Raw genomic sequence first — 26,612 nt, forward strand, 5'->3', positions numbered from 1 at the left:
CCGGATACGACACATGGACAGCCAGGATCTGTTTGTCGCAGTTTGCTACTTCCCCCCGAAGACCTCCCACTTTGCCAGAGATATTCGAGGTGATGATGAGACATCCCCATTTGCTGCCCTTTCTCAGTCCATCGTTGACTTTTCTAGCCGCGGAGAAGTCCTTCTAGTGGGGGACTTCAACGCGAGGACAAGGACCCGTCAGATACCACTTCTTGATTTCAGAGATGATTCCACTCTACTGGCAGATGTTGACCTTGAGGAGGCAGGTATGCTACGGGTTTCGGCTGACAGGCGAGGTCCACTCTCATCCTATGGGCAGGCCCTATTAGACCTGGGCAGAATACATGATCTCATTATCTATAATGGTCTTGACAGATGGCCCGCTTCAGGTGGTTTCACATGCTTTCCACATGGGGGGGGCTCCAGTGGTGTTGATTACATCATGGGATCCCCTGTCTTCACATCTCGCATTACTGACTTGTCGCCTACCTCGTTTGGCCTCTACATTGACGAGCTTGAGACAGTGATGCAGACACAAGGGAGTGTAGGTTGCTCTCTTGCGGGCACACTAATCCAGATTTTGCTCTATGCAGATGACGTGGCTCTCTTGTCTTTCTTAGCAGAGGGGCTTCAGATACACCTAGACGCACTACAGTCCTTTCGTGAGTCTCATGATTTGAAGGTCAACCTGGGTAAAACCAAGTCATGATCTTCAATACATCTCGAGCCATCATGCATCAGGAGCAGTTCACATTTGCGGGGTCATCTGTTGAGATAGTTTCATCATACACTTATCTTGGGGTTATCTTCTCCGGACCGAGCTTCACTATGAAACCCGCGATGCAGGCATGCTTGAGTAGAGGGTATGCCTCATTGGCCAGGCTAGAGAGGCAGTGCTTCCGCTCACACTTTCAAGATCCACGCACCAAGGGGTTGCTTTTTGACTCCTTGGCTCGTCCAACGGGGATGTACGACAGTCCTTGTTGGGGGCCAAACATGTCGGATACAGAGTGGGCCTGTGTGGAGCGGCTACAGGTTCTCATGCTATCACGGATGATTCGTGGTAAGTCATCCGTTCCTCACCAGATCATTCAGACTGAGTTTGGGTCACCCCCTTTACAGCTAGATGCTGCATTTCAGGTCATCACATATCTGTGCCGAGTTAGGGAATATGGGGATTATACCTTGGGGCGTAGCAGGCTACCATGGATAGCTTTATCCTCTTCTATGGCACTTGCAGCAGGAGGAGATCAGAGGTACTGGTACGCACGTACAGAGAGATGGTTTGAGCGACTGGGGCTCCACATGACTACCTCCCTTCCAGTATAGCATGGATGCTCCGTTCTCTCCCCTCTTATCACACGAGGTCAACCAGGTTATCCGTGAGGATCTACTACAGCTACACACTTTTCGGACCTGGTTGGAACCGATTGAACTCCCAGTGAAGCTTAGCTTCTACAAAGATCACTTCTTACATATCACGGCGGAGGGTTTCATTGACCCACCAGGATACACACAGATTCACCTACCCCACTCGATGAGGATCTCTCTTGGGCAGTTCCGGGTCTCTTCACACAGACTTCACATCGAGAGCGGCAGAGCAGAGCCACTACCCAGGGAGCGGCGCATATGCACACTATGTGACATACAGGAGGTTGAGACAGAGGAGCATTTCATCTTCAGGTGTCCTGTGTACTATGAGATCCGAGGACGTTTCCACTGCCCCTTCAAAGATAGTTATGGGATTTTAGCCCATTTCCTCTCCTACCCAGACCAGCGGTGTTTGGCAGGTTTCATTCATGAGGCACTTAGACACCGCGAGAGGATACTCCGAGCACGGAGACAGGAGCAGACTTCTTCCTCGGTTGATCCCTCTCAGAGCTCTATCACGGAGGTCTTTCAGCTAGATCACATGGACCCAACGAGACGAGGCCTCGACATGACCGTGACCCAGAGCCCGTGACCCGACAGCTCAGACAGAGGGTCGACACACAGATCACACTTGGAGACATCCCCTCCTTGTTTAGAGTTGGAGCCCGACCGACGGGGGTCACAGTAGCCCTGGTTAGACGCAGAGCTATGACCAGGAGACATGCTAGGACCGCACCTCTGAGTGGCCGACAACACTCTATTGCTGACTTCATGCCTCCACTGCCTCATCCATCCTGATATCTTGCTGTTGCTGGGGATGATGATGATATTGATGATGATGCTGAGATTGATATATAGTCGACCACCGACATGACTATGTTGTACTTAGGACTTAGTATTGCCATTCTGCATTTTTGGCATTTTGCATTTTGCATTAGTATGGACGCTCGTTTAGTAGCTCCACTACCACAGCTCGTTGTATCATGATTTTCACAGTCTCATAGACCCATCGGTCTTCCGAAGACTTTAATAAACTTTCTTTCTTTCTTTCTTTCAACTTCAGCATTGTTGAAAGTCTCCTTCGATGAAGCTTTCAAGGTCCCATTCTTCTCATCATATTGATTCTTTCTACAATCTTTTGCAGCATCACCTTTCTTGTTGCAATAGCAGCAAGACCCTTGAAACTTCTTCTTTGGATTCTTCTTCTATTCATCTGAAGCATTATCATTTTTCACTCAGCATGACTTCCACCATCTCAACCCTTAAGCCGCATCTCCTCCTAAAGTAGTAATGCACAAAATTCTTCAAATGTAAGTGCAGGTGTTTTAACTTGAGTATTTAGTGCAGTAACCAAACCATCAAATGTCTGCAGTAGAATTCGAATGCACCTCCAGACTAGCTCTTCACCAACCTTTGCTATGCCCACAGCATCCATTTGATCACGTAGCCTTTTGATCCTCGTGATGAATGCCACAATAATCTCCCCTTCAGCAAGCTTTTCGCAGCAAGTTGAGTTTTGAAATTTCGAATCCAGGTCTGATTGTGGGTTTCATACTTATTCTTCAATATGTTCCAAGCCTCAGATGCCTTGAACATGTGTTGAATCAATGTCAACACCGAATCAGTTATACTTGTCAGCACTGAATCAGTTACACTTGTCACGATGGCACAAAGTGATTGCGCATTGGTCCATTTCTCTCTTCTCTCTTCTCTAGGCATATGCCCTAGGTCTCCCTCCCCCACACTCTTCTCATTTAGGGGCTTACATACGGGGAGGTGACCTTTCCAACACCCCTTCTCACCGACACATCTGGGCCCAATGCCAACACGTCGGCGATGTTGCCCCAGCAGCTCCCATGACGGAACCATCTGGAACAATTGGGTGTCGATTCCAGTTCCTAGCTTTTCAACCAGTGGCTCCTGCTCCTCCAGGTCCGTTCCTACACCAGCAAGCCATCCTGGTGCACAGGTCCATCCAACGTAGCACCAGATGGGACCACCACCTTCAGTCATGTTTCCGCCTTCGAACTTAAGCAATACATAATGGGACCACCATCTTACAGTTCTCCCCCTCATAATGAGTGAACAACCTAGAGTCTTCCAGGCGTCGTGCTCTCGAGGTCTGTTTCAACCGGTCCTTCCTCTGGCAAGGTCCGCAATAAAATAACCATCTTGAGAAATGAAATCCCAAGAATATCTCCAGATAACCTGGACCATGAACTCTCACTGAGCTCTTAAGCAAGTACTCTTCTGGCTTCAGTACACCTTGTCCATAATCACCTTCCAGCAATCTGCGTTCGACATTTGAAGAAGCACCCAACCTGAGACATATGAAGAGCAGACTCTGTCCACAACATGCTATAAAGGCACAAATTAATGACATCAAGTAACGTACCAGAACATTGTATTGCCTGTGTGCTTGCTCTGAAAGCAAACCATGCACCTCATGGAGGCACATATCAATAACCTGCATAATCCTATAGTGCCCCCTTCTGAGTTACAGCAACCGTCTGAACCTGAAACCCTAGGGCACTCCATGGAATCCACCCTCATGTTAGTATCAACAAAACGCAGCATCTCGAAGAGTCCAAGCACATGGAGATGTCACCAAGAATAATTCATCGATTACCACATTAGCTTTGGCTTTTGTATCACCATCCAAAACTGAGTCAGACTCCTCCTTCTTGTTCTTCTGATCCGCCTTCTTCTTTCTACAATCCTTCACAAAATGGCCTGGCTCGTCACAATAGAAGCATTTCTTCTTGTGCTCCCTCTTCTTGGAAGTGTCCTCTTCATCTCCTGAATCATCCTTCTTGTGCTTGCCACCGTTAACTTGCCTTGTCCTTTGCCATCTTTGTCCTTTGCCAACAACGCCTTGTCATTGTTGCCGTTGTTGTAGAGCTTCTCCCTAGCTTCTTCCTAGAGCAGTAATGGACCCAACTTTCATAGGCTTCCATGGAATGAAATGCATTTTCCTTTTGCCACTTTCTTCTGCCCATAGGAAAGCTTTTGAACAGATGTTCCACCTCTAGCCACTAATATTTTTTTAAATTCCATACTGATGCAACATAAGTCTTGGATGCTGTGGGAATGTGTTGAATTATTAGATCCATAATTTCCAACCAATACTGAGGCCGTTCCATGCTCTAAGCTTTGCTTTTATCTTTTCAAGGAACCAATCGAACCGTTGCCTGATGGTTAGGCTCCTCAAAAGTCCGAGGTTTGTTCCTCTGTCCTGCTGTCACAGTCGTAAGAAAGCTCTTGAAACTCCATGGTAGCCTCCTAAGTACCATGAAGGCCAACCATGTCGACGTCTATACCTTCTGACCAACTGATGCTAGTTGATCCCTCACCACCTTGACCTTCGCCAAGAGGTCATGTACCGAATCTCCCTCATCCATATGCATAATGTAGAGTTGATGATGAAGAGTCAAGATCCAGGATGTATTATCTGTCTCATACAGATCCTTCAGAATGGCCCATGTCTCTACTGACGTGTCAATCATCTCGATGTGAGGAATCACAAAGTCCATCGTCGTCCCTATGGTCAATGCCAGGGTGTGGGCATATCTTTTCTCCTATGCTTCAAGTTCCTCTCCATCTACTAGTATAAGTATCCTCCCCTTTTCGTCAATCATATCCTCCGGCTTCGCCTCCACTCCCATTGTCAGCTTCCATAGTTTGTGAGCCACTAAATGACTCCGGATCTTCACCTTCCAGATAGGATAATTGGTTCCATCCAGTTTCCCAAACTCTCCAAAGTTAGGGATGGTGAAAGAAGAAACTTGACTGGAGGAGAAGAAGGGAGAGAAGGGGCTGAAGAGGCTTCTGCTTCTGAAATCGACATCTCTGCTGCTAAACCACACAAAAATTTGAAAAGCAAACTCAACCGTCTATAGATCAAACCTTTGTCCACACCTGACTGAACCTGAGTCACCCTCCTTCTCGCAAGGGCACAGTCCTCCAGTTGTGAAAGTCGATTCCCTAGAGCCTCTAAATTATAGTTGTCCTTCAGCAAGGTAGGGACCTTCAAGCTCCCACACTTGTGAGCCTCCTACTTGGGCTCTGATACCATGTTAGAAATCAACCAACAAAGGGACGCACAGCCGAAGACTGATAGAATAGCCCAGGAGCTCACACAATGTGAGTGTGGTGTGTAGAATCAAAAACTTCTTAACCTTATGTACTTCACATAGATGTGCAGACTAGTAAATAGACAATGATCCAAGCTAGATATAGCAACCACCAAAACAATATATTTCCATCCAAAGCTATGGATACAATACAAAAGATAGATCCAAAGTCCCACCAGATTGGTCCTTTGATATTACCAAAAGGTACTTCTACTATCGGCTGGATATCTCTAGATCATTGAGCCCGCGTGCTCCACCTCGAGCGTACGTAGTCTCTCTGTTCAAAGACCTCAGCTCCTTGCTTCCCTAGAAGACAGCCTAGGCTCCAGCCCTAGTGAGCTCAGTCTGCAGCACCTCTGGGACTCTACCTCCTGGATGTAAGCCTGAGGGTGATAAGGCCAAGGGCCTCCTTTTATAGGGCATTCCTGCCCCTAATCTGGCCAACTCAGCCTCTCCCCCAACCGACCCCACCAGGCCCTAAATCTTGGGCTGTTGGCACACCTTTCGGGGCTGTATGCCAGGCCATATGGCTGACCAGCCTGGCCGACCTGCTCCTTGCGTCCCCACCGACCTGTGGGGCATAAAACCAGGGCCTACTGGCCCATTCTTATATGCAGGGCCCAGCCCTCATAACCGCCCACAAACAGGCCTGGTTGGCTGGTTATAACCAGCCCAACCAACCTGTCCAGTCAGGCTGACATGTGCTGCTGCATGCCCCGCCCTCATTGCGCCACTTGCAGACCCTGTTGCAGGCCGTACACCTGCCCACAGATCCCACCATCTGCTGCACCTTTCTCTCGGGTCCCTGCTGCTGCCCTCTGCTTCGCCCTATGCTCCTGCAGATCCTGCCTAACAGGCTACAGCCAGGTACCCTTGTCCTTTCTTCTCTCTTCTCTCGGCAGATGCCATAGGTCTCCCCCCCCACGCTCCTCATTTGGGGGTTTACAGATGGGGAGGTTACCTTTCCAACACTAAGGCCACTCGATATTGAAATACAAAATTTGCAAGTATTATCGGAGTGTGTCCATAGGCTGCTTGAAAAGATGTCATGCTGATAGCAGTGGCAGATACTCTTCCCAAGAAGATAATATGGACTGAATGTAGTTAGGTAACATTTAGTCCAAGACTTGATTGACTCTTTCAATCTGACCATCTGATTCTAGGTGATAAGGTGAACTGAATAGTAATGTTGTGCTCGAAGACTCAAAAAGAGAAATCCAAAAGGGAGTAGTGAACTTTTCTGAGATGATGTTTGTTGGTAAACCATGGAGTTGGCAAATATGTTGTATGAATAACCATGCGATCTAGAAAGGTGTTGCTAGGATTTTCAATACCTTTCATACATCACCTTTCTATATGACTTGGGGTTCAGTAGCTTGGTTATCTCTTACTGGCGTCTTGGGAGATTCTGGCTAGCATTGCAGCTTGGCATATTTGGAGAGCCAGGTGTATAGAGGCGATGGAGGGTATCCAGGTTCACCCTTCCCAGGCTATGGCCAATATTTGGACCGACACAGTGCACACTCTGATGGCCATATGGACGAGCATGCAGGGATCCTCCAGAGCAGCCACTGCCAGGAGAGTTACTTTTTTCTGAGTTTGGAGAGGATCTCCTTTCTTCTCTGAGTCTCCCTCAGGGTTGAGGTGGCATTTTCAGCCTTTGCCTTGGTTTTTTATTAGCTCCTTTTGAGCTATTTTTTCCTCATGCATAGCATGATGTACTCCCACATTTGAGCTTGCTCTCGCGGTTTTCATTCATACTTAATGGAGTAATTTTCTTGAAAAAAAAAAGTACCATGCGATAACTAGAGCTTGACCACCCTTCTTGCAGGGAATGAAATGTGCCATTTTAGACAACCAACCAACAATTATCATAATACGTGGGTATCTTTGGAGGAACGAGGCAAGGTTGTAATGAAATCTATAGAGATGCTTTCCCATCTTTTTGTTGGAACAGGAAGCGGCCAAAGAAGTCTTGTTGTTAGTCATATGCTTGCTTTCGTTTGTTCACATGATAAGCAAGACATTACCATCTCAATGACAACACTTTTCATCTAAGGCTAGTAATAAGTTGCACTAAGTAACCTATATGTTTTGTTAATGTTGGATGTGCTGCATGGGAACTACATGATGGTCTTTGAACAAAAGAAGACGTACATCCTCATCATGGGAAACACATTCGATCTCGGTCATATAGAAGGTCATTTGTGCATACTATTATAGGATCAAGTGGAGTGCCAATAGGGGCACAAGGACCAAACATTCCATTTGACACATCCAATCAAGGTTTATTGACACTAATAAAGTTTAATGCACAACAGATGGCCAAGTTGTAATCTTTGGAAGGTGTGATGGAAGAACTGACAACAGAAAGAACAGTCAAGAAATCCACACAGGAAGGCCATGAAAATTCAAGAAATATGCTCATTCAAGGTTTACAATAGTCTAATTAGAAAATCATAGACTATTGGATGAAAAAAGAGAAATGGTTGATAGAAGCTGAAATATTGAGAAGGAAAACCCAAACTAAAGTGCAAGAAGCACAATTAATGGTTCAGCAAACGAAATCCAAAAGTAGGTGGCTAAGGATGGAGCTCAAGGGTACTTCCACATTCTCTCTATGGCATGACAGCTCATATGCTGCCCATATGGCAGCCCCATGCCTATTACTACTCTATGGTCCACCCCCCAGATGCACTCCTCATATGAGGGCTCACAAGTGGGGAGGTGACCAGTCCTATTCCAACAAGCCATTGTTGTCCAAGTATGACATCCTAGCGATGATGTCAAAACTCAACTTGTCTGTGTTAGAAATGACCCAACAGAGGGTACGCACAGCAGAAGACTGATAGAATAGCCCAAGAGCTCACACAATGTGGTGTGGGGTGTGGAATCACAAACTTCTTAACTTATTTGCATAAAATAGATGTGCAGACTCATCAATAGACAATGAACTAGTCAGATAGAGAAACCACCAAAATAGCATATTTCCGTCCAAAGCTATGGACACAATACAAAAGAGAGAGATCCAAAGTCCCACCAATGGTGTGGTCCTCTCATCTTACCACAAGGTACTTCTCCTATCTGCTGGCTATCTCTAGACTCGAGCCCGTGTGCTCCACCTCGAGCGTCTGTAGACTTTTCGTCTAGAATGATCTTCTCAACCTTGCTGCCTTGAGTGTCAGCCTAGGTAGGCAGCCCTCTGTGAGCTAAGTCTGCAGCTCCTAAACCCAGTTCACCTCCTGGTCATAGGCCCAACTGGACCTGCTCTGCTGCTCCTTCCTGCTCCCTGAAGTGCTGCTCTAGAAGATGAGATATGAGGGCACAAAGGCCCTCCTTATATAGGGCACAATGCCCTCCAGAACCAACCGACCAGCCAGCCCTAATTGGGCTGACTGGCTGGTCTGTAGCAGCCCTAACCAACCAACCAGATGGTTGGCTGGTTGGCTGCCTATCCAGCCCTATTTAGGGCCCTTTGCCAGCCCTTTGTTCCATGCAGGGCCCAGCCCCTTTGGACTGCTTACCCCACCACCTGCCAGCCCTGTTTGCAGGCCATAGACCTGCCCAATACCTGCTGCAACAGTGCAACTCCATGCTACTGATCCGCCTCTTGTCCGGACCCTGGCGCACCCTGTACACCTTCCATACACTGCCCTGCAGCAGCCCATACTGATCCGTACAGTTGTGCCACCTGTCCTGGGTCTTCTCTAGATGTGCTGCCCACATGACAGCCATGATGCTATCCATGTGGCAGCCCCTTTCTCTCTTTTTCTGTAAGGTACTGCCCTAGGTCTCCCTCCCCCATGCTCTCCTCATATGGGGCCTTACAGATGGGGAGGTGACCATTCCAACAGTCTGTGTACTGTTGAATACCGAAGGAAAGTTGTTTGACCCGTGTATTGCACAGAACGTAGTGCCATTTGCAAGTTCAATTTGATAATCCATGTGACTAGGACTGGTGGTCAGTTTAAGCGGATGTACCAAGGAACTAGCAAGAAAATTATGTGAGCAGCCTGATCCTTAGGCAAATTAGGTTGCTGCGGCCTGGGTGCAAAATTCAAGGTAGCAAAGGCTCGCAAATTTCAAGGTTTGGACGGTGCTGTGCAGATGCTGTCTGTCAGGGAAACAAAGAAGTACAGTAGGTTGTTTGTGATACAGCAGGCTACAGGTGTGTATGGCCAGGGCAGGGTGCAACAACAGCAATTGGACGCGGCAGATACGGATCTGTACGGCCAAGGCAGGGCCCACCAAATTGGCAAAGGTGATCGCAGGGTGGCTTGCCTTTGGCTGAAGAAATCAGCCAATGGAAAAGCTTCAAATCCACAGCTGAAGAAATCAGCCAATGGATGCTCAAATGGGAAGGGGACAGCGGCCAGGGAGAAAGGGTTGGGGGGGGGGGGGGGGGATGGCATGAAAGAGAGAAAGAAAGAGAGAGAGTTTATTAAAGTCTTCGGAAGACTAGACTGTGAGAAACCTGATAAAAACTAGCTGGAGGGGTGGAGCTACTAAATGAGCATCCACACCCATACAAAAGCCAAAAAAACTGTATCCTACATAGTCATATCCAGGGAAAGTAGTCCTCTACAAAGTCATCCTCATCATCAGCATCATCGGCATCAGAACAGCTGTCATCATAATATATAATACATAATATAAAGTGAGATGTGCTCGTCAGCATGGTCCCTTCCCTCATCAAGGTCAAGGGAATGATATCATGAAATCAGATATAAATGCTGCCGACTCCCTGTGGATGCAATCCTCTGCTGTCTCCTGGTCACAACTCTACGCCTAACAAGGCCAACAGTCAGCCCTGCTGGTCTGCTTCCCAAAATAGTCCCCACCCCATATCCGAAGTAGCAGACAGCATAGATGCAAAAATTTATAGAACTATCCGCCTCATTGCCAAGCTGTATGGCACGATTTCAGAACAAAAATTCAGTAGATGGCCAAGAGTAGTGGCATCAGCTTATCATCATAGGCAGGTTTCAAGCCAAATCACACCACAGTTGACCATTTGGTCACAATAAGAGCAGTGCATGAAGGAGCACCATCATGCAAAAGAGTACATGTAAGTCACTAGACTATATACCTAGATGAATCCAGGAACATCCCCAAACTCATCCTCTAAAAACACAACATAGTGCAGTTTCAATCTCACGAGAGTCACTCATAAGATTGAAAACCATAAACTCCATCACACATAGCAGGGACTAGCTAATATGACATCCCCACTGACATCATCAGCGCCCAACAGTGGGTGTAGACCATAGTATAAAAGTATGCTCTCACACATACAAATCCACACCCCCACACATACTTGAGCATCCATTTATACAAAGTCTTCGTACTGAGTTTCTGTCGGCACTCCGGAGGTGAAGGGCAAACTCAGCCATGACAAAGGCTAGCACTAAAGGAGAAGGCTACTTTGACTAAAGGAGGTAAGTCACCATACTATTACATATGCCCAATTGTGGGCTACTTTGACAAGCCTTAAAGGCAGTTTTATAAATACAATCTGTCAGTTCAAGGATGCCATTACAATCTGTGAAGTGCATGTGATAGTGACTCTGTGGATGGACTCCATGGTGGTACCTAGGCATCTCGAAGGCTCCATAAAAGAATACAATGCATGTCATGCAACCTGACCCCATTTTCCATCTATGAAGGGTATTGGAAATGGGTTTGGGCATTAATTTCTGATAATCTACACATAACCAGAGCTTGCCGTTCTTCTTTGGCGCAATCACAATTGGAAACACGTTCAAACAACCAATCACTTAGAATATTTCTACCTTGACAGTGAAGCCTCTAGTCACCTGTGCATACCAGCATCTCTCATCCCCCTCTGTTGCTAGCTGCAGGGACGAGGGAATTGCCAGACATGAGAATATTTCTACCTTGACAGTGAAGCCTCTAGTCACCTGTGCATACCAGCATCTCTCATCCCCCTCTGTTGCTAGCTGCAGGGACAAGGGAATTGCCAGACATGAGCATTCTCAAACAAGTCAGTATGGTCCAGAAAGAGATGTCCATGAAAAGGGCCTCACTGCAAGCTGCAAATTATGTACGTTGTGGGGTAGCTTCCTTAAGGCCGTCATGACTTTGTGTCTTAAATCCATTCCACTTATGCCCCGATAGCCCTAAAACCACAGATAATGTCACAGAGGGTAACGGTAAACTGATTAGGACAAATTTTATATGCATGTGCTGAAAGTGAGCTTGAAAGCACTGCCTCTCCAATCTAGTCAAGGATGCATGTACTCAAGTCAATCGTGTCATCGTTTCAAAGGAATATTGGGGCTTCAAAAGGTGCAGCCAAATTATTTGTATTGTTGGGGGCTTTCATATGATTGGACGCTCCATAAGCTTTCCTGCAAAAGTAGATCTCTCAGCTTCCACCAGTGATGATGATTATGAGTTTTGTTCTAGCAAGGGTCGACCTTCATGTCGGGAATCATAGAATGCCTCCAACTATTATGTCATGTGCATATAGCAAGAAAGGGACAATCGTTTGTGCTAGCGGAGACCCCTCCCCACTCAAAGTGTCAACAAAGGATGCTAAATAATCAAATCCCAGACGGCCTTGTTTCACATCATGGTTTGTAATGGGATCAAACCGTCCCTGAGTCGCTTTCATTGGTTGCTTAGATTAATGTGGTTACAGTTTGCTTAGGCTGCAGTGGTCAAGACGTACACAACCGTGCAAAGAAACTCCTGCCAACTGTTATTTGGCTAAGGTTGCGCACTTGGGAGAGAGGAGTGTGCACGCACACACTTTTTTTTTTTGTGGGAAGTGTGCACGCACACACACGTCACACACACACACACACACACACACATAGAGAGAGAGAGAGAGAGAGATGTGCACGCACATCTGTATGTATGTATCTAGTGTAGAGAGAGAGAGAGAGAGAGAAAGAGAGTACCTACATATCTACACACACATTATGTTGTAGAGAGAGACAGAGAGACAGAGAGACAGAGAGAGAGAGACTGTGTGTGTGCACTGTGTGTGTCTTCCTGTATATTCTCACAAAAAAAAAGTGTGTCTTCCTGTACACAAGATGTAGGAAAAAACATGACTTTCTGATCTCTAAAGAACTTATAATCATCATCAGAAGAAAGATGGAGGTAGCATCGCAGATCGAACCTGGGGATCAGCTATCACTGCCACTTTGACGGTTTCGCTCGAGGACAAATCCACGTCTCCATTCTTATTCCCGCCCACATCATCAGGAAAACAAAATGCAATAAGTTTCCAACCTCCCAAGTCGAATTAGACGACCAACGCAAATGATAACACTAACAAAAAAGCTTCTGCATTCACATTCTTGTTCGTAATCTTCAGCCAGCTACAGCCACCCAACATTGATCCCATCCCCGATCCAGCTAAGGCAACGTTCATTCACTCGCCTGTCGTTTACAATGGTCATAAAGAGAGGCAGAAAAAACATTGCGGGTAGAAGGAGAGCTCACTGTGGCAATTGATGGCCATTGGCAAGTCCAGACGGGCACCCAGAACGCAATGGTTTCCCCGTAGAGAAGAGAAACCACCCACACAAAACCCAGGCACGCTGCTACACCCCACAGAGACTGCATCCTCCCTTTCTTTGAGGAACTAGTTTTTGGCTCGGCCATTCGAATGGGGACTGGGATCGAGGGAATTTAATCCATCAAATTCAATGCGTTCAAAAGAAGGGAACAGTAACTTCAACTTTTGGGAAGCAGAACAGCGATGGAGCAGCTGTTCTCGAGCTTACGAAAAAGAAAGAGGACCCAAAAAATTTGACCACCACCCTCATAGACATTGCCGTCTTTCCAAGACTTGTTTCTTTCTTTCTGTCTCACTGTTTTTAACACTTCATTCCATTAATTAGAAAGGGCTCCCAGCGTTCATTCCAGAGCTGCAAGGCTACAAATATGTCCCCACTAATAGCCTGTTTCCACGCCATGGGGTGCATTGGCCATGGCAGCAAATTCCACCACCGGTGGCCAATAGAATCCACAGAGGCTCTGGTTTTTCCGGTGGCCAAACACCCAGCAGTCATTATCAAACTACGGAGTGCACGCACCTGCATGGCGGGGAAATAGGACCTAAGGCTTGCATCGATTCCCATGGAGGCGTAAAAATGCTTTTGCATGCTGTTTCAACCAACGCTTGGCGATCTCAGGTTGCATTCACACCAACCCGATGCCCGTGAGGATGAAAAGAAAATAATCAGTGGCCGCTGGGTGTGGTCGTTTACACCACCCGGGCAGTTATCTCTTTATTGTGATAAGCCTGCATTAATGTGCCAAGGATGAGTGATTGGCTTGGTGGTTGAGGGAAATCTCATGGAGGATACGATGTGGGTTCAAGCCCCACTTCACGGCATTATTTTTGGACTTGGAAATGGACTGGGCGGCCTCCATATGCTATGTAGCCTCCAATGACTCATGTGAAAAGGGGATCTTGGAGGAATGCTCCAAAAGGGATCTGCTCCACACCTCCTACTACTCCTTGTGGAGCAATGCAAGCTCATGTGGTCTAAGGTGTCACTTCAATGGCTTCCGGAGTTGCAACAATTTGAATCCTCAAGAGGGGAGTAGAGAGGAAGAGAGAGAAAGGGAAGAAGGAGGAGGGGAGAAGTGGAGCAAGAAGGGGGAAGGGGTTGAGAGGCATTCACAAAGGCGAGAGCATGGCAATGTTCTTAGATGCTTTTTTTAAATTACTTCAACATGCACACTAATATTCACCATTTGAGGTGCCCAATCTGATCTTAAATTTTAAAGTTTATCCTCTTGAAACTTGGAGCTCTTTCTCATAGGTTATTCAAAATCTCTTGCACATTTACAACTTGAGACCGAAAGTCAACTTTCTAGCTTTTATGCATAGCACCTTTTAAAGGGAGGGCCAACCCTTATCCTCCTTACCACTGTCCATGTTTTTCATGTTACAAGCACTTGGCCATGCCCAGGCGGGATTCCATTCCTATTCTAGTCTTTCCTCCACTCTACCTCCTGGGGTTTAACATGCCCCCCTTCTTGTTGTTGATCAAAATCCTTGGATCAAGTTGTGCAAAGAAGGCCTATTGTCAGCATTGATTGCACGAGAGAGTGGTGGTCAAAAAGCCTTTGTGAGATTCGACAAAAAGGGAATCGAGGCTCCCAAAAATGGGTGTCATTCATTTCCTCGAACTCGAAGGTACATGCAGATGATCTATTTGAAACTAAGCCCTTCATCCATGTTGAACACAATCTCATGGCGGATATTTAGAGTCCTCTTTTCAAGGGTTGGGTGCTAAAAGGAATGCCCATAACAAGATGATTAGGAGGCAGAAGTAATGGATCGAGGCGACCACAATCAAATCAAGGACTTCTTCATATTTGTCGATGTAGTCCTTCATTTGTGCTAGAAGTCTTTCATTTGTGCTGTAAGTCAATAAGCTGTGCCAACGGGGGGAAAGTTAAATATATGACATTAGAGTCACTCTCCCACATTTCTCAAAAAACAAACCATTTCCATCTACAGAGCACCAGCATATATGTTGGATGAATACAGTGGGAGCGGCAAGCATTACAATAGTGACACCAAAATTCATGCTTCTTCAAAAATGGCACCCTCTAAGCAAGCTAAATTCATGATGTTGCATAAGTAGTTGGCACCGTGTTGGGATCCAGCTCTTCATAACCACCTTTGTCTTCTAGTCTATGGCTGGCCTCCCACTTGTGGAATGTCCACTCAATGAATGCTATAAGCACTTGGACTTCCATGATGTCCATGGCCTCTAGGTCAAAGCTTTGTAACTTGCCCTTCCACAGGCTGAGATTTGTTAGGTCCTCAAAAGGTCAACACTTATGCAAGACCTGGTACCACTTAGGATCTTTCGCTGGTATGTCTTCGATATGATCCTCGCCATTCAGCTCTATGGAAGGCTATTATTATTGGGGGGGATCTTTAGTAGGCACAAATGTGGGCCGCAAGATGTGTTGGACCTGATCTAGTGTAAAGCCATTGGGGGCGTCCTGTGTTCACTCGGTGGAAGCATATGCTGACCCCAGGTGTGTGGTGGTGGAGGAGGCTAAGAAGAAGATGGCTGTGTGGAAGAGGGTTGTGTAGAAGGGGTGGAAGTGGTGGGGTTAGAGAAGTTAAGATCGGTGTTTAAGGGGGGAAGCAGCGGGGCGATAGGGATTATTTTGTGGGTGGGGGAGTTGGGCACTGTCGGGGGGGGCTTTGGAATTAAATATAGCTAAGGTAATATTAGTTTCCTCTTCAAACAACGATCGGGGATCAGCCACATCCTGGGTTTCAAAATGGCTAAAACCTTCATTGAGCATGTGTTGTATAGCTTCTTAGACTTTATTATAGTTCGATAATACTAGGGTATTGCACCACTCCGTGAGCCAAAAGATGGTGGTAAGTTTTTTGGGCTTCCTCTCTACCACATTCGCGGAGCCACCCGAGGTCTTCGGCCATAGAATGTGGGATGCATGCCTAGGTAGGGAGGTCACTAGGCTTAGATAATTCTAAAATTTCAAGTCAACAGGAAAAAGTGAGGACTCTAGTAAGCATCTGCACCAACTATGAAAATTTAGAATTATAGGGTGTAGAGGGAGATGACGCATATCATGGTCCTCTTCAAACTTAAGATTGCCGCCGCTAAAAAAGGCCTTTATGAGGATGCGATGTGCATGAATGGAGTGGTAGTAGAGGGGGAAGGGGATTAGTGAGATCTAAATGGTATTGAATGGAAGAAATCCTAAGGATATTGAAGTGAAAGTGGAAGGTGTCTTCCATTGTGCGTGGCTCTAGTGCGTGAGATGCTTCCAAAACCTGGTCATACTCTACCTCCCTCTGACTTTCCATTTCGACTTCCACGATCGACTGGCTACGTGTTAGCTTGAGCTAATTGTAAAGTTGTTTGTATTTCTCCAATTACTCCGATTGGAGGTGTGCAAGGCTTCGATTAGGCGATGCATGGCCTTCTAGGTCTTCTCTGCCTCTTGTCAATATTGCTCAATGGCATGTTCAGCTTCTCCCATCTATATGAATAGCGTGTTGGCCCTGGTTATCTCCGCCAATAATTCATGCTCGAGTGCCTCGTTTTGTTTCTACAGGGCTATGAGACCAACTTCTTGATTTGTGCGCCATCTCTTCTAGGCTTTCACCCATGTCTTACAAGCTAATAATATGACCATGTACAAGTTGGAGCTCTTTGGTCAGGCGATGGATCCGCTCTCTATCATGGGCCACCATGGTTGAGGCTTTCGTATTTACCTCATGCTCCCTTTTGTAGATGTTATGTGTAATGTGGACCCCCTAGACCAAGAAGTCCATGAATCAATCCTCCATTAGCTCGGCATGCGCTGGTGCCTGCTACTGCAACTATTGATATTATGATGGTGACCCATAGGCAGGGTTTGTGCAGTGGTTGAGGGCTTCCTGTACATCAATCTAGTTGGTGGCAGAGGGCTTTCTATATATCAACCCAATTGGTGGGGTAGAGGGTCCGACGACGGCTTCTCTAATTTGGTCCTTGCCCTTGAGAGATGAAAGTAAAGAGACAATCTACCTCGAAAAATTCAGGATGGGCTGTTGAGGTTGAGTCTTTGTTGGGCCAGCCAGGTCTTCAAAATCAAGAGTATCATCATATAAAACTGTTCCCCGATATGGTCATCCCCTTGCGTTGCTCTTGCTGATCCTACTATTGGCCCTGTGCCTGTGTAGCCATAATCGAGGGGGTGGCCGATTGAGGTGCCATGAGAGGCATTGTAATGCCCTGTTGACCAATGCCTGTGGTCCTTTGTTGAGCCCATTCGCGCATAATTATCTCCCATTGTGAGGCTATCCTTTCCATCCTGCATTGTCATGCCTCTTCTTCCGCTGATGACACCTATGGGGTTAAAGTTGGCATAATTCCTTGAGCTATGCAGTAAGCTACCCCATAATGTCATGCAGCCAATGTTCAAAAGACTGTTAAAATACTTGAACTGACTCATGAATGTGCTATCTGAATCTCTCCAGAACTCAATTCCAAGACAATAGTGCATAAGTCCAAGATCTTTCATGTCGGACTCTGTAGATAAATCTTGTTTTAGTTTTCTGATGAAGCTATCCTTGCTTCCTGTCACAATCGAATCATCTACGTACAAAAGTGCAATAGTAATGTCTTTCCCTTGAACTTTGTAGTAGAGAGTATGATCTGCATTGGATTTCATGTATCCTAGATTAGCAAAATACTTGTCAATTCTGTTGTACCAACTTCTGGGTGCTTGCTTTAAGTTGTAGAGACTTTTCTTGAGATGCTAAACCTTATTCTCCTTTCCTGGTTCAACATAACTACTAGTTGTTGCATGTAGACTTCATCATCAAGGTAACCATTGAGAAATGCATTCTTGACATCGAGTTGGTACACATTCCATCTGCTGAGTGTCGCTAGGGATATCAAGAACCATATGGAATCCATCTTTGCTACTACTGGAGCATAAGTCTCATGATAGTCTTGACCATATTGCTATGCAAATCCTTTTGCAACTAGTCTGGCTTTGTATCTCTGAATACTGCCATCTGGATTGTACTTCACTTGAAATACCCATTTGTTTGCTATGGCCTTCTTTCCTAGTAGAAGGTTGCATAATTCCCAAGTATTATTCTTATACAAAGCATCAATTTCTTTATTCATAGTAGTTTGCCATTCTGGCTTGTCTACTGCGTCTTTGAAGTACACTGGCTCTTTTGTAGCCATGATGGTAGTCACAAAAGCATAGTTGGTGGTTTTTACCTGAATTGCTTTGCCTTTCTGAGCATATGCCAATCTGGTTGGTGGTTTGCTATCCGTAGTAGATCGTCTGAGCTACTCCCGAGCTGCTGTGGCTCTGCTTGGGGTGTTTCTGGAAATTCTTGCTCTTCTTCATCAACATGTTCTGTAGATGATTGTGAAGTCGATGCTTCTATACTATCTCTTGTGTAGGTGAGGTTTTCCATTCTGATTCCTCATCAAAGATTACATCTCTAGAGATAATGACTTTGCGATTAATGGGATCATACAATTTGTATGCTTTGCTTTCTTAACTGTAGCCAACCATGATGCATTTGCCTGACTTTGCATCCGATGTCCTACGATGATCATCATGTATGTGGGCATATGCTATGCAACCAAATATGCGAAGATGCCCAATGTGTGGCTTGTGTCTAGTGAATGCTTCATAAGGAGTCATACCCTGTATCGGTTTGGTAGGAAGCCGATTAAGCAAATAGTTTGCAGTGGCTATTGCTTCTGCCCAATATTGATTCGGAAGATTCTTCTCACTAAGCATTGCTCTAGCACTGTCTGCTAAAGTCCCATTCTTCCTTTCAGCTCTTGCATTCTGTTGAGGAGTATCTGCACATGTGAATTGTCTTCGAATGCCGTGATTTTTGCAAAAGTTCATGAATGCTGAAGACATGTATTCACCTCCTTTACCTGATCTCATGACCTTGATCTTTCTGTTTGTCTGGTTTTCTACCATGGCTTTGAATTCTTGAAATCTGGAAAACACTTCAGATTTCTCTTTCAGAAAGTAGACCCAACAATATGTGTTGTAGTCATCAATGAAAAACAAGTAGTAAAGTGAACCATTGATGCTGCGGGTCTGGGCATAACCCCATACATCTGTATGTATCAAATTAATAATACCTCATGCACGAAGGTACTTCTGCCAAAGTTGGTTCGCTTTTGTTCATCGAAGCATCATGCTTCGCAAACCTTTCCAAGAAACTGTATCTTTGGAATCCCAATTGCCATATTCTGATTCCTGAGATCTAACAAGTACTGGAAGTTGACATGACCATACCTCTTGTGCCATTTTGCAGATAGTGGCATCTGTTGCGGTTGAGCTGACATGGCATGCTTATCTGGTACTGTAGCTAGCATTCTATATAAGCATTCTTCGTTGACACCTTTGCAAAGAAGCCAAGGTGCGTAATGCCAAAATCAGACAATGAAAGCAAATGGCTTTATTTAAAGCAATAGTAGAACACCTAGGCCCGCCCGACCAATGAACTAATAGTAGATCCAACTAGGTTGAGTATCCAATTGTAGGTCCCAAGTACAAGCATCGAGGCACTCGTGGATCCAAGAGCGAGCCATAACTTCATCTCCCATGAAGTATGGGAAACCCCTAACCCTTAATGTTGCTTCAGTTCGGGTTATCAATGGTCAACTCTTAAATACATTGGGTTTGTAGACATGAAACTAATTGTTGTTCGCCAAGTGGTAGAGATTCGTTTTTATGTTCTTCCCACAAAGATGATCAATGAATAGATGATCTTGGGAAAGACCTGGTGCTATGTTGTAAACTGCCAAATCGACTCAAAAGCTAGACCCACAACTCTTACCTACGAGGGAGAACCGTAGTAATTCTACTCTGTAAAGTACATCCACTTCCCCTACAGTACGACCACCTGCAAGAGGTAACGAAATTTTAAACGAAAGCAATTCCAAAGATCCAGAGGCCTCTAGCACCCCCTAGTCCGATCCTTAGAAGGAAATCCATCCCAATGCAGCTCGAAGTTCTAATCTCGATAAAGGCAAACCCTTGCTACAAAACTACTCTCCCACCTCTACTTCCCATGCCCAATGCTATGAGCACCAACCCGAGATTCTGTGAACTATGGGTGCACAAGGCCGTCCCTCGTGCACAATGCTATGCTGACAAAGGACAACAGCCTTGGAAGATCGAAACTGTGGAAGGGTTTCCGACCCCTTCTTGCTTTGCGCCAACATGAGAAATTCCATCAAGGAGTGGGGCTCGATGTCTCCAATCGCCTCACCTGCAAGGACAAATTCCAACACTCCGCAGGTGGAAATTTCAAAAGATTTGGGTTGCAACAAGGCCCTTGGAAGCCCAAGGCTACTATAAAGGTGAGTGATACATTTGGGTTCCAAAGCTTCCAATGACACCTAATACACAACCTCTAGTCGCTAGGATTCATAAGGTAGTAACACAAGAACCTGCATCAACTCTTGATGCAGTCCCACAAGAACCTTCCCTCAAGCCTAGCACAATGAACAATTCTATGAGCCCAAGGAATGTCATGATCCCACGTATAATGCAACTCAATGAGAAAGTCGCTAAGGGCATCGAGGAAGCAACACAAGAACCAGATTCCTAAATGCAGGAGGATAGTTACACAAAGACCTTCCTCCAAGCCTATGCGCACACCATCAAAAGTCACCGTACATAGGGGAGCACCTGCGGTGTCACCCAGACCTACTTCACCTGTCAAATCAAAGGTCATGGTACCACAAGAACTTGTCCCCTCTTTGAGTACAGCCACACAAGAACCTGCATACTTTTTTCCAAGAGAGGTCCTTGCATCCCCAAGTCTATCCACCACATTCCCCTCCTAGCAGCACCCTCAGCATCAAGAGCCCCCCCCTCAACATCTATGATAATAGCCATCCCGTCGGATCATCGCCTTACAACCATCCCATCGGATCATTCCCTTACAGCCATCCCATTGGATCGTCACCATACTACCATCCTGTCGGATCGTCGGCTTATAGCCATCCCACTGAATCGATGCCTTACAATCATCCTGTCAATGGATAGTCGCCATACAACCATCCCATCGGATCATCGCCATACAACCATCCCACCAGATTGTCGCCTTACATCTATCTCGCCATATTATCACCATACTACCATCCCGTCGGATCATTGCCTTAACACTATCCCCCCGGCCGTTGGGATACTGATGTGAAGAGAGTGGGAGACAAGGAAGGAGTCTCACATGCAGCTTTATCACATACATAATGGGGGAATATACACAAAGGTGGAGGCTAAAAATAGTTTTCCTCTTCTTAGATGTGAAAGCCAAAAGAACTCTAAGTACAAAAGAATAGGTGAACCCTATATGTGGGTCTCAAACCAAACTCAGCTAGCTAAGCTGGCATACTAACTGAGCCACTAACTAGAGTACATAGAGATAGCTGTCATCCAACTATTATTCATGGGCAGTGTACCAACCGCATTTGCACCTAACAAGTCGGTGACATAAATGCACAACGGTCACCCTGGCATATCACGAGTGGAGCTCGATATCTCAACACTCCCCCTCAAGCTCAATCTTAGTTCCTGCACACCAAGCAGGTCTTTGAACTTGCGCAGCTTCTCTGTGCCCAATGCCTTCGTGAATATGTCAGCTACCTGATCCTCTGTGCTGACATAAACTAGATCAATAAAACCTACTAGAACCTTCTTCCACACATAGTGATAATGCACCTCAATGTGCTTTGTTCTAGCATGATAGACTGGGTTATTTGCCAAGTGTATATTGGTCATGTTGTCACAATAAATGACAATTGGCCCATCTGTAGACTGATGTATATCATAAAGTAGCTTATGCAACCAAGTTGCCTCACATGCAGCCATTGCTGCACCCCTATACTCAACCTCTATGCTCGACAAGGCAATTGTAGGCTGTTTCTTGCTGCTCCAAGTGACTGCAACACTCCCAAAAGAGAACACATATCCACTGGTAGATCGTTTATCAAAAATACTATTAGCCCAATCAGCATCAGTGTATCCATGCAACTGTATTTGAACCCCAGTCTCACAAAATAGTCCATACTGCAATGTGGACTTCACACACCTCAGTATGCGTCTAGCCGCATCCAAATGTGGTTTCCTTGGAGGGAGCCTGCATAAACTGACTTACCAAACCAACAGCATAGCTCAAATCTGGCCTAGTAATAGTCATATAAATCAAACTTCCTACTATGCATCTATACATAGTAGGGTCTTCCAAAAGCTTACTTGCATCTACGCTCAGCTTCACATTCTGCTCCAAAGGAACTGAAATATGCTTACAACCTGTCATCCCATATTTGGATAGCATGTCCAATCCATACTACCTCTGTAAGAGCCATATCCCACTTGTGGATCTAATCACCTCAATGCCCAAGAAGATAGCTCTCCCAAATCCTTCATCTCAAACTTCTGCTTCAATAGCATTTTCACATAAAGGATATCTTCATTACTATCACCTGTGATGATCAAATTATCAACATAAATGACAAGCAGCATAATGCCTTTCTCTGTTTTTCTCACAAAGTGAGAAATCTGCCTTGGAAATCTGAAAGCCAATAGTGACAAGATACTGTCCTATCTTGTCAGACCATGCTCTGGGTGCTTGCTTTAAGCCATACAAGGCTTTCTTCAACTTGCAAACAAACTCAGGATGACTAGCATGAACATAACTTGGTGGCTGCTCCATATAGACCTCTTCTTGCGAATCACCATGCAAGAAAGCATTCTTTACATCCATCTGATGTAAAGACCATCCCTTTGATGCAGCCATAGCAATGACTGCTCTTACGGTTGCCATCCTTGCAACGCGACTGAATGTTTCTTCATAATCAATGCCATATGCCTGTGCATACCCCTTGACAACTAATCTTGCCTTGTATCTGTTCACAGAACCATCTGCATTGTGCTTCACCTTATAAACCCACTTGCAGCCAATCGCATTCTTGTCTTAAGGCAATCCCATGTAGCATTTGCTTCCAAGGCATCCATTTCTTCATCCATGGCTTTCTCCTGTTTTTCTTTTCCCATGGCTTGCTCAAAAGAAGTGGGTTCTGGTTCATGTATCACTTTGAAGGCATAGTGAATGGCTATAAATCTATCATATTTCAGCAGCCTATCCACAGGATACCTAGCTCTAGTAGACCTACGCAAAATAGGCTCACTACCAGGTGCTCTCAAAACATCCCTTGTCTTCCTTACTCCAGGTGTAACAACAGAAGGAATACGCAACTCATCATTAAGGCTCTGTTCTGAGCCACTGGATTCACCATCCACATAAGAGTAACCTGCATTCACATCAACCATGGGTTGATCCACTTTCTCTTTTCCTTTTTGTGATACTTGCATACCACTATTTGCATTGCTTTGAGGAGACCCTCCTGATCTCAATCTGCCTGTCCATGGCAAAGTATGTGAACAACTGCTAGAGGACACTATAGGTCCACTAATACTTTGTGATTGCTACTGTGAATTCTGTGCAACATTACCATTTTGTGCATCTACATCATCAATCACATTTACTGGTTTATACCAGCTGCTCATCTCATAAAAAACATCTCTACTCACTGTAAACTTATGAGTAGAAGGGTTATAGCATCTATACCCTTTCTGCTGCAAAGAATAACCAATAAAGATGCACTTCTCAGCTTTTGGATCCAACTTGGATCTCAACTCATCTGGCACATGAACATAGGCAATGCAACCAAAAACTTTCAAATGAGAAATATCTGGTTTCCTACTAGTATATCTCTCCTCTGGCATCATGCCATGTATTGTTACAGTGGGAATCCTGTTCATTATGTAGACTATTGTAGCAACTGCTTCAGCCCAATAATAATCTGGCAGGTCTTTTTCATTGAGCATGGCACGAGATACCTCTCTAATATGCCTGTTTCTCCTTTTTGCAAGTGCATTTTGTTGTGGGGTATGACTACATGAATATTGCTACTTTATGCCATGCTCCTGTAGGAAACTTGCAAACTCATTTGAGAGGTACTCTCCCCCTCCATCTGACCGTAGGCATTTTATTTGCATGCCTGTTTCTTTTTCAACCATAGCTTTAAAAGCTTTGAAATGCCCAAGCACCACTTTTCTTTTTCGTAAAATACGCCCAAACTTTTCTGCTGAGTCATCAATAAAAGTGACAAAATAATGACAGCCTCTAATAGATGTAGCTTTAGTAGTCCACACATCAGAGTGGATTCATTCCAATGGCCTCTTACTCTCTTGAACATGTCTAGGAAATGGTTTCCTTGCCTGTTTTCCAAATTGACAGGATTCACATACCTTATGCATTTCTGCAACCTTGAACTTAGGTAATCCTGCAATAATATTTTGGGCCTGCATTAATTTAAGTCGCTGTACATTAACATGACCAATGCGTTTATGCCAAATATCAATATCTGGAACTACACCGATTCCATGTGCAAACATTGCTACACTCAATTCAGGCATGTCCGCATCCAATGTAAACATCCTGCCCTTCTTCTTCCCTTTTGCTATCAAGCGACCTTTATTTTTCATATCCTCAACAAAGTATCTATGAGGATTAAATCTGACCTGCAAGCCTTGATCAACCATTTGACCAATAGAAACCAGATTCTTGGTGCTATTCGGGACATGAAATACATCAAATAGGTATTTCTTTTTTCCATCATGCATAGACAAACGAATTTTACCAATTTGCACAATAGGATGTGCAGTATCATCACTAGTCTCCACAAATCCTGGTCTTTCCATTTTCCTTGCATCCTACATCCATTCTGCATGACCTATCATGTGGTTTGATGCACCTGAGTGAACATACCACACATCATTGCTTTCTTCTACACTTGTCACAGAATTGGTCATGTGCTGCACCATAAACAGATGCTCATTTCTGTCATCACCCTGTTTACTAGAGGATGATGTCATTTTGCTTTTTATAGCAGTCTTTAACCATATGACCCATTTTACCACAGTAGTAGCATTCAACATTGTTGTTTGCATTTTGGCCTCTCTGCCATCCACCACGCCCTCTTTGCCTCCCCCTGCCTCTAAAGTTACCATGTCCTCCTCCATAGGATTGGTTTTCTTGAATTTACTACATATTCTGATTTCTGCCACGGCCTCCAAATCGCCCTGCTCTACGTCTACCTCTGCCTCTTCCAGCATTTGAGTAGAAGATAGCTTCTTTTGAAGTTCCTCCTGAAGAAGATGCACCACCATTTCTCTGCTCTTCAGAAATTAGAAGAGCAATCAACTCCTCAAAATCAGGAAAATTCTCATGGACGGCAATGGATGTTCGGAATTGTGCAAAACCCTTTCCTAGACCATTCAAGGTCACAGAAACTAAATCATCATCTTCCACTGGCGACCCAATAGAAGCAAGTGCATCTGCAATCTTCTTCACCTTCATGTGGTAGTCATTGATGCTCATATTTTCTCTCTGCACATTATACAACTCTTGCTTGAGCTGCATTTTCCTGGCTTGTGTATTTGTGCTATACATTTTTGTTAAAGTATCCCATGCCTCCTTCGGCATGCTTGCATCCTAAATATGCACAATCATAGAATCTGAAATACTAATAGACAGCTAGTACATAACTTTTCTGTCTCTCTCATGCCAGCATTTAAATGCCTGCAACTCCTGTTGATTGGGAACATTAGGAATAACTAGTTTTTGTTCAGCTCCAGTAATGAACTCCCAATAGCCTTTTCCCTTAAGGAAATTCATCATTCTAAACTTCCATGCTTGGAAGTTGTTCTTGTCAAGCTTTTCAGTGGTAATCTATGAAAGAGCATCAGATGCCATTACAGAACATTGCAAAATATTCTGTCACTGCAAAAAAGCACAACTTCTACCTCACAAGGGCAAATCTGCAAAACTGACGAGAGTGGTATTTGACCACACAGTCACTTCCTAGTGACGATTATGCATCAACAGGCAATAAGAATGATTCTGTCACTCCCAATAACTCTGCACACAAGCATACGATGTAATTTCTACGATAACTTTTCATCGACCTGTAGAATAGTGGTCGCACAGCAAAAACAAGGCACTTTCTTGAGTGCCTGCGGAAAACTTCTGCCACCAAAATGGGCCCCGAAATGGCCTCGAATCAAAAAAATAATTTCACCAAGGGCTCCCCCCTTCCCCATAGCATATACTGTCCTCTCGCTACACCGCGAAGGGCATCCCAATTTGAGATAGTGCATTCTTGCACTTTTCGGCTGTGCTACCTGCAAAGATTTGCTCCCAAACTCGAAAAAAAAGGAAAGCAACACTGATCCTCTTACTAGGACACTGCGAACTTGGTTTGCTTTCTTGAGCTCCTTACCACGAACCTGGCTCTGATACCATGTGAAGAGAGTAGGAGAGAAGGAAGGAATCTCACTTGCAGCTTTCTCACATACACAATGGGGGAATATACACAAAGGTGGAGGCTGAAAATAGTTTTCCTCTTCTTAGTTGTGAAAGCCAAAAGAACTCTAAGGACAAAAGAATAGGTGAACCCTAAATGTGGGTCTCAAACCAAACCCAGCTAACTAAGGTGGCATACTAACTAAGCCACTAGG

The 26,612-nt window shown here is 45.0% G+C and overlaps 1 protein-coding gene across 2 annotated transcripts in view; it reads right to left on the reverse strand.

Moving 5' to 3' along the window:
* Positions 1-13,354, reverse strand: part of LOC147902461 (Calcineurin-like metallo-phosphoesterase superfamily protein) — a 73,005-nt gene extending 59,651 nt beyond the window's left edge. For both annotated transcript variants that reach the window (XM_087373513.1, XM_087373512.1), the window contains exons 1-2: positions 12,981-13,354; positions 12,655-12,717 (exon numbers count right to left, since the gene is read on the reverse strand). In XM_087373513.1, the coding sequence (XP_087229639.1) occupies positions 12,655-12,717; positions 12,981-13,142 (225 nt within the window). In that variant the 5' untranslated portion in view covers positions 13,143-13,354. The remainder of the gene's footprint in view (positions 1-12,654; positions 12,718-12,980) is intronic.
* Between the last annotated feature and the right edge of the window lie 13,258 nt (positions 13,355-26,612).

This window comes from Dipteris shenzhenensis, chromosome 4, assembly GCF_047967505.1.
Source record: "Dipteris shenzhenensis isolate YYH24624 ecotype China chromosome 4, Dip_SZ_1.0, whole genome shotgun sequence".
NCBI classification, from domain to species: Eukaryota; Viridiplantae; Streptophyta; class Polypodiopsida; order Gleicheniales; family Dipteridaceae; genus Dipteris; species Dipteris shenzhenensis.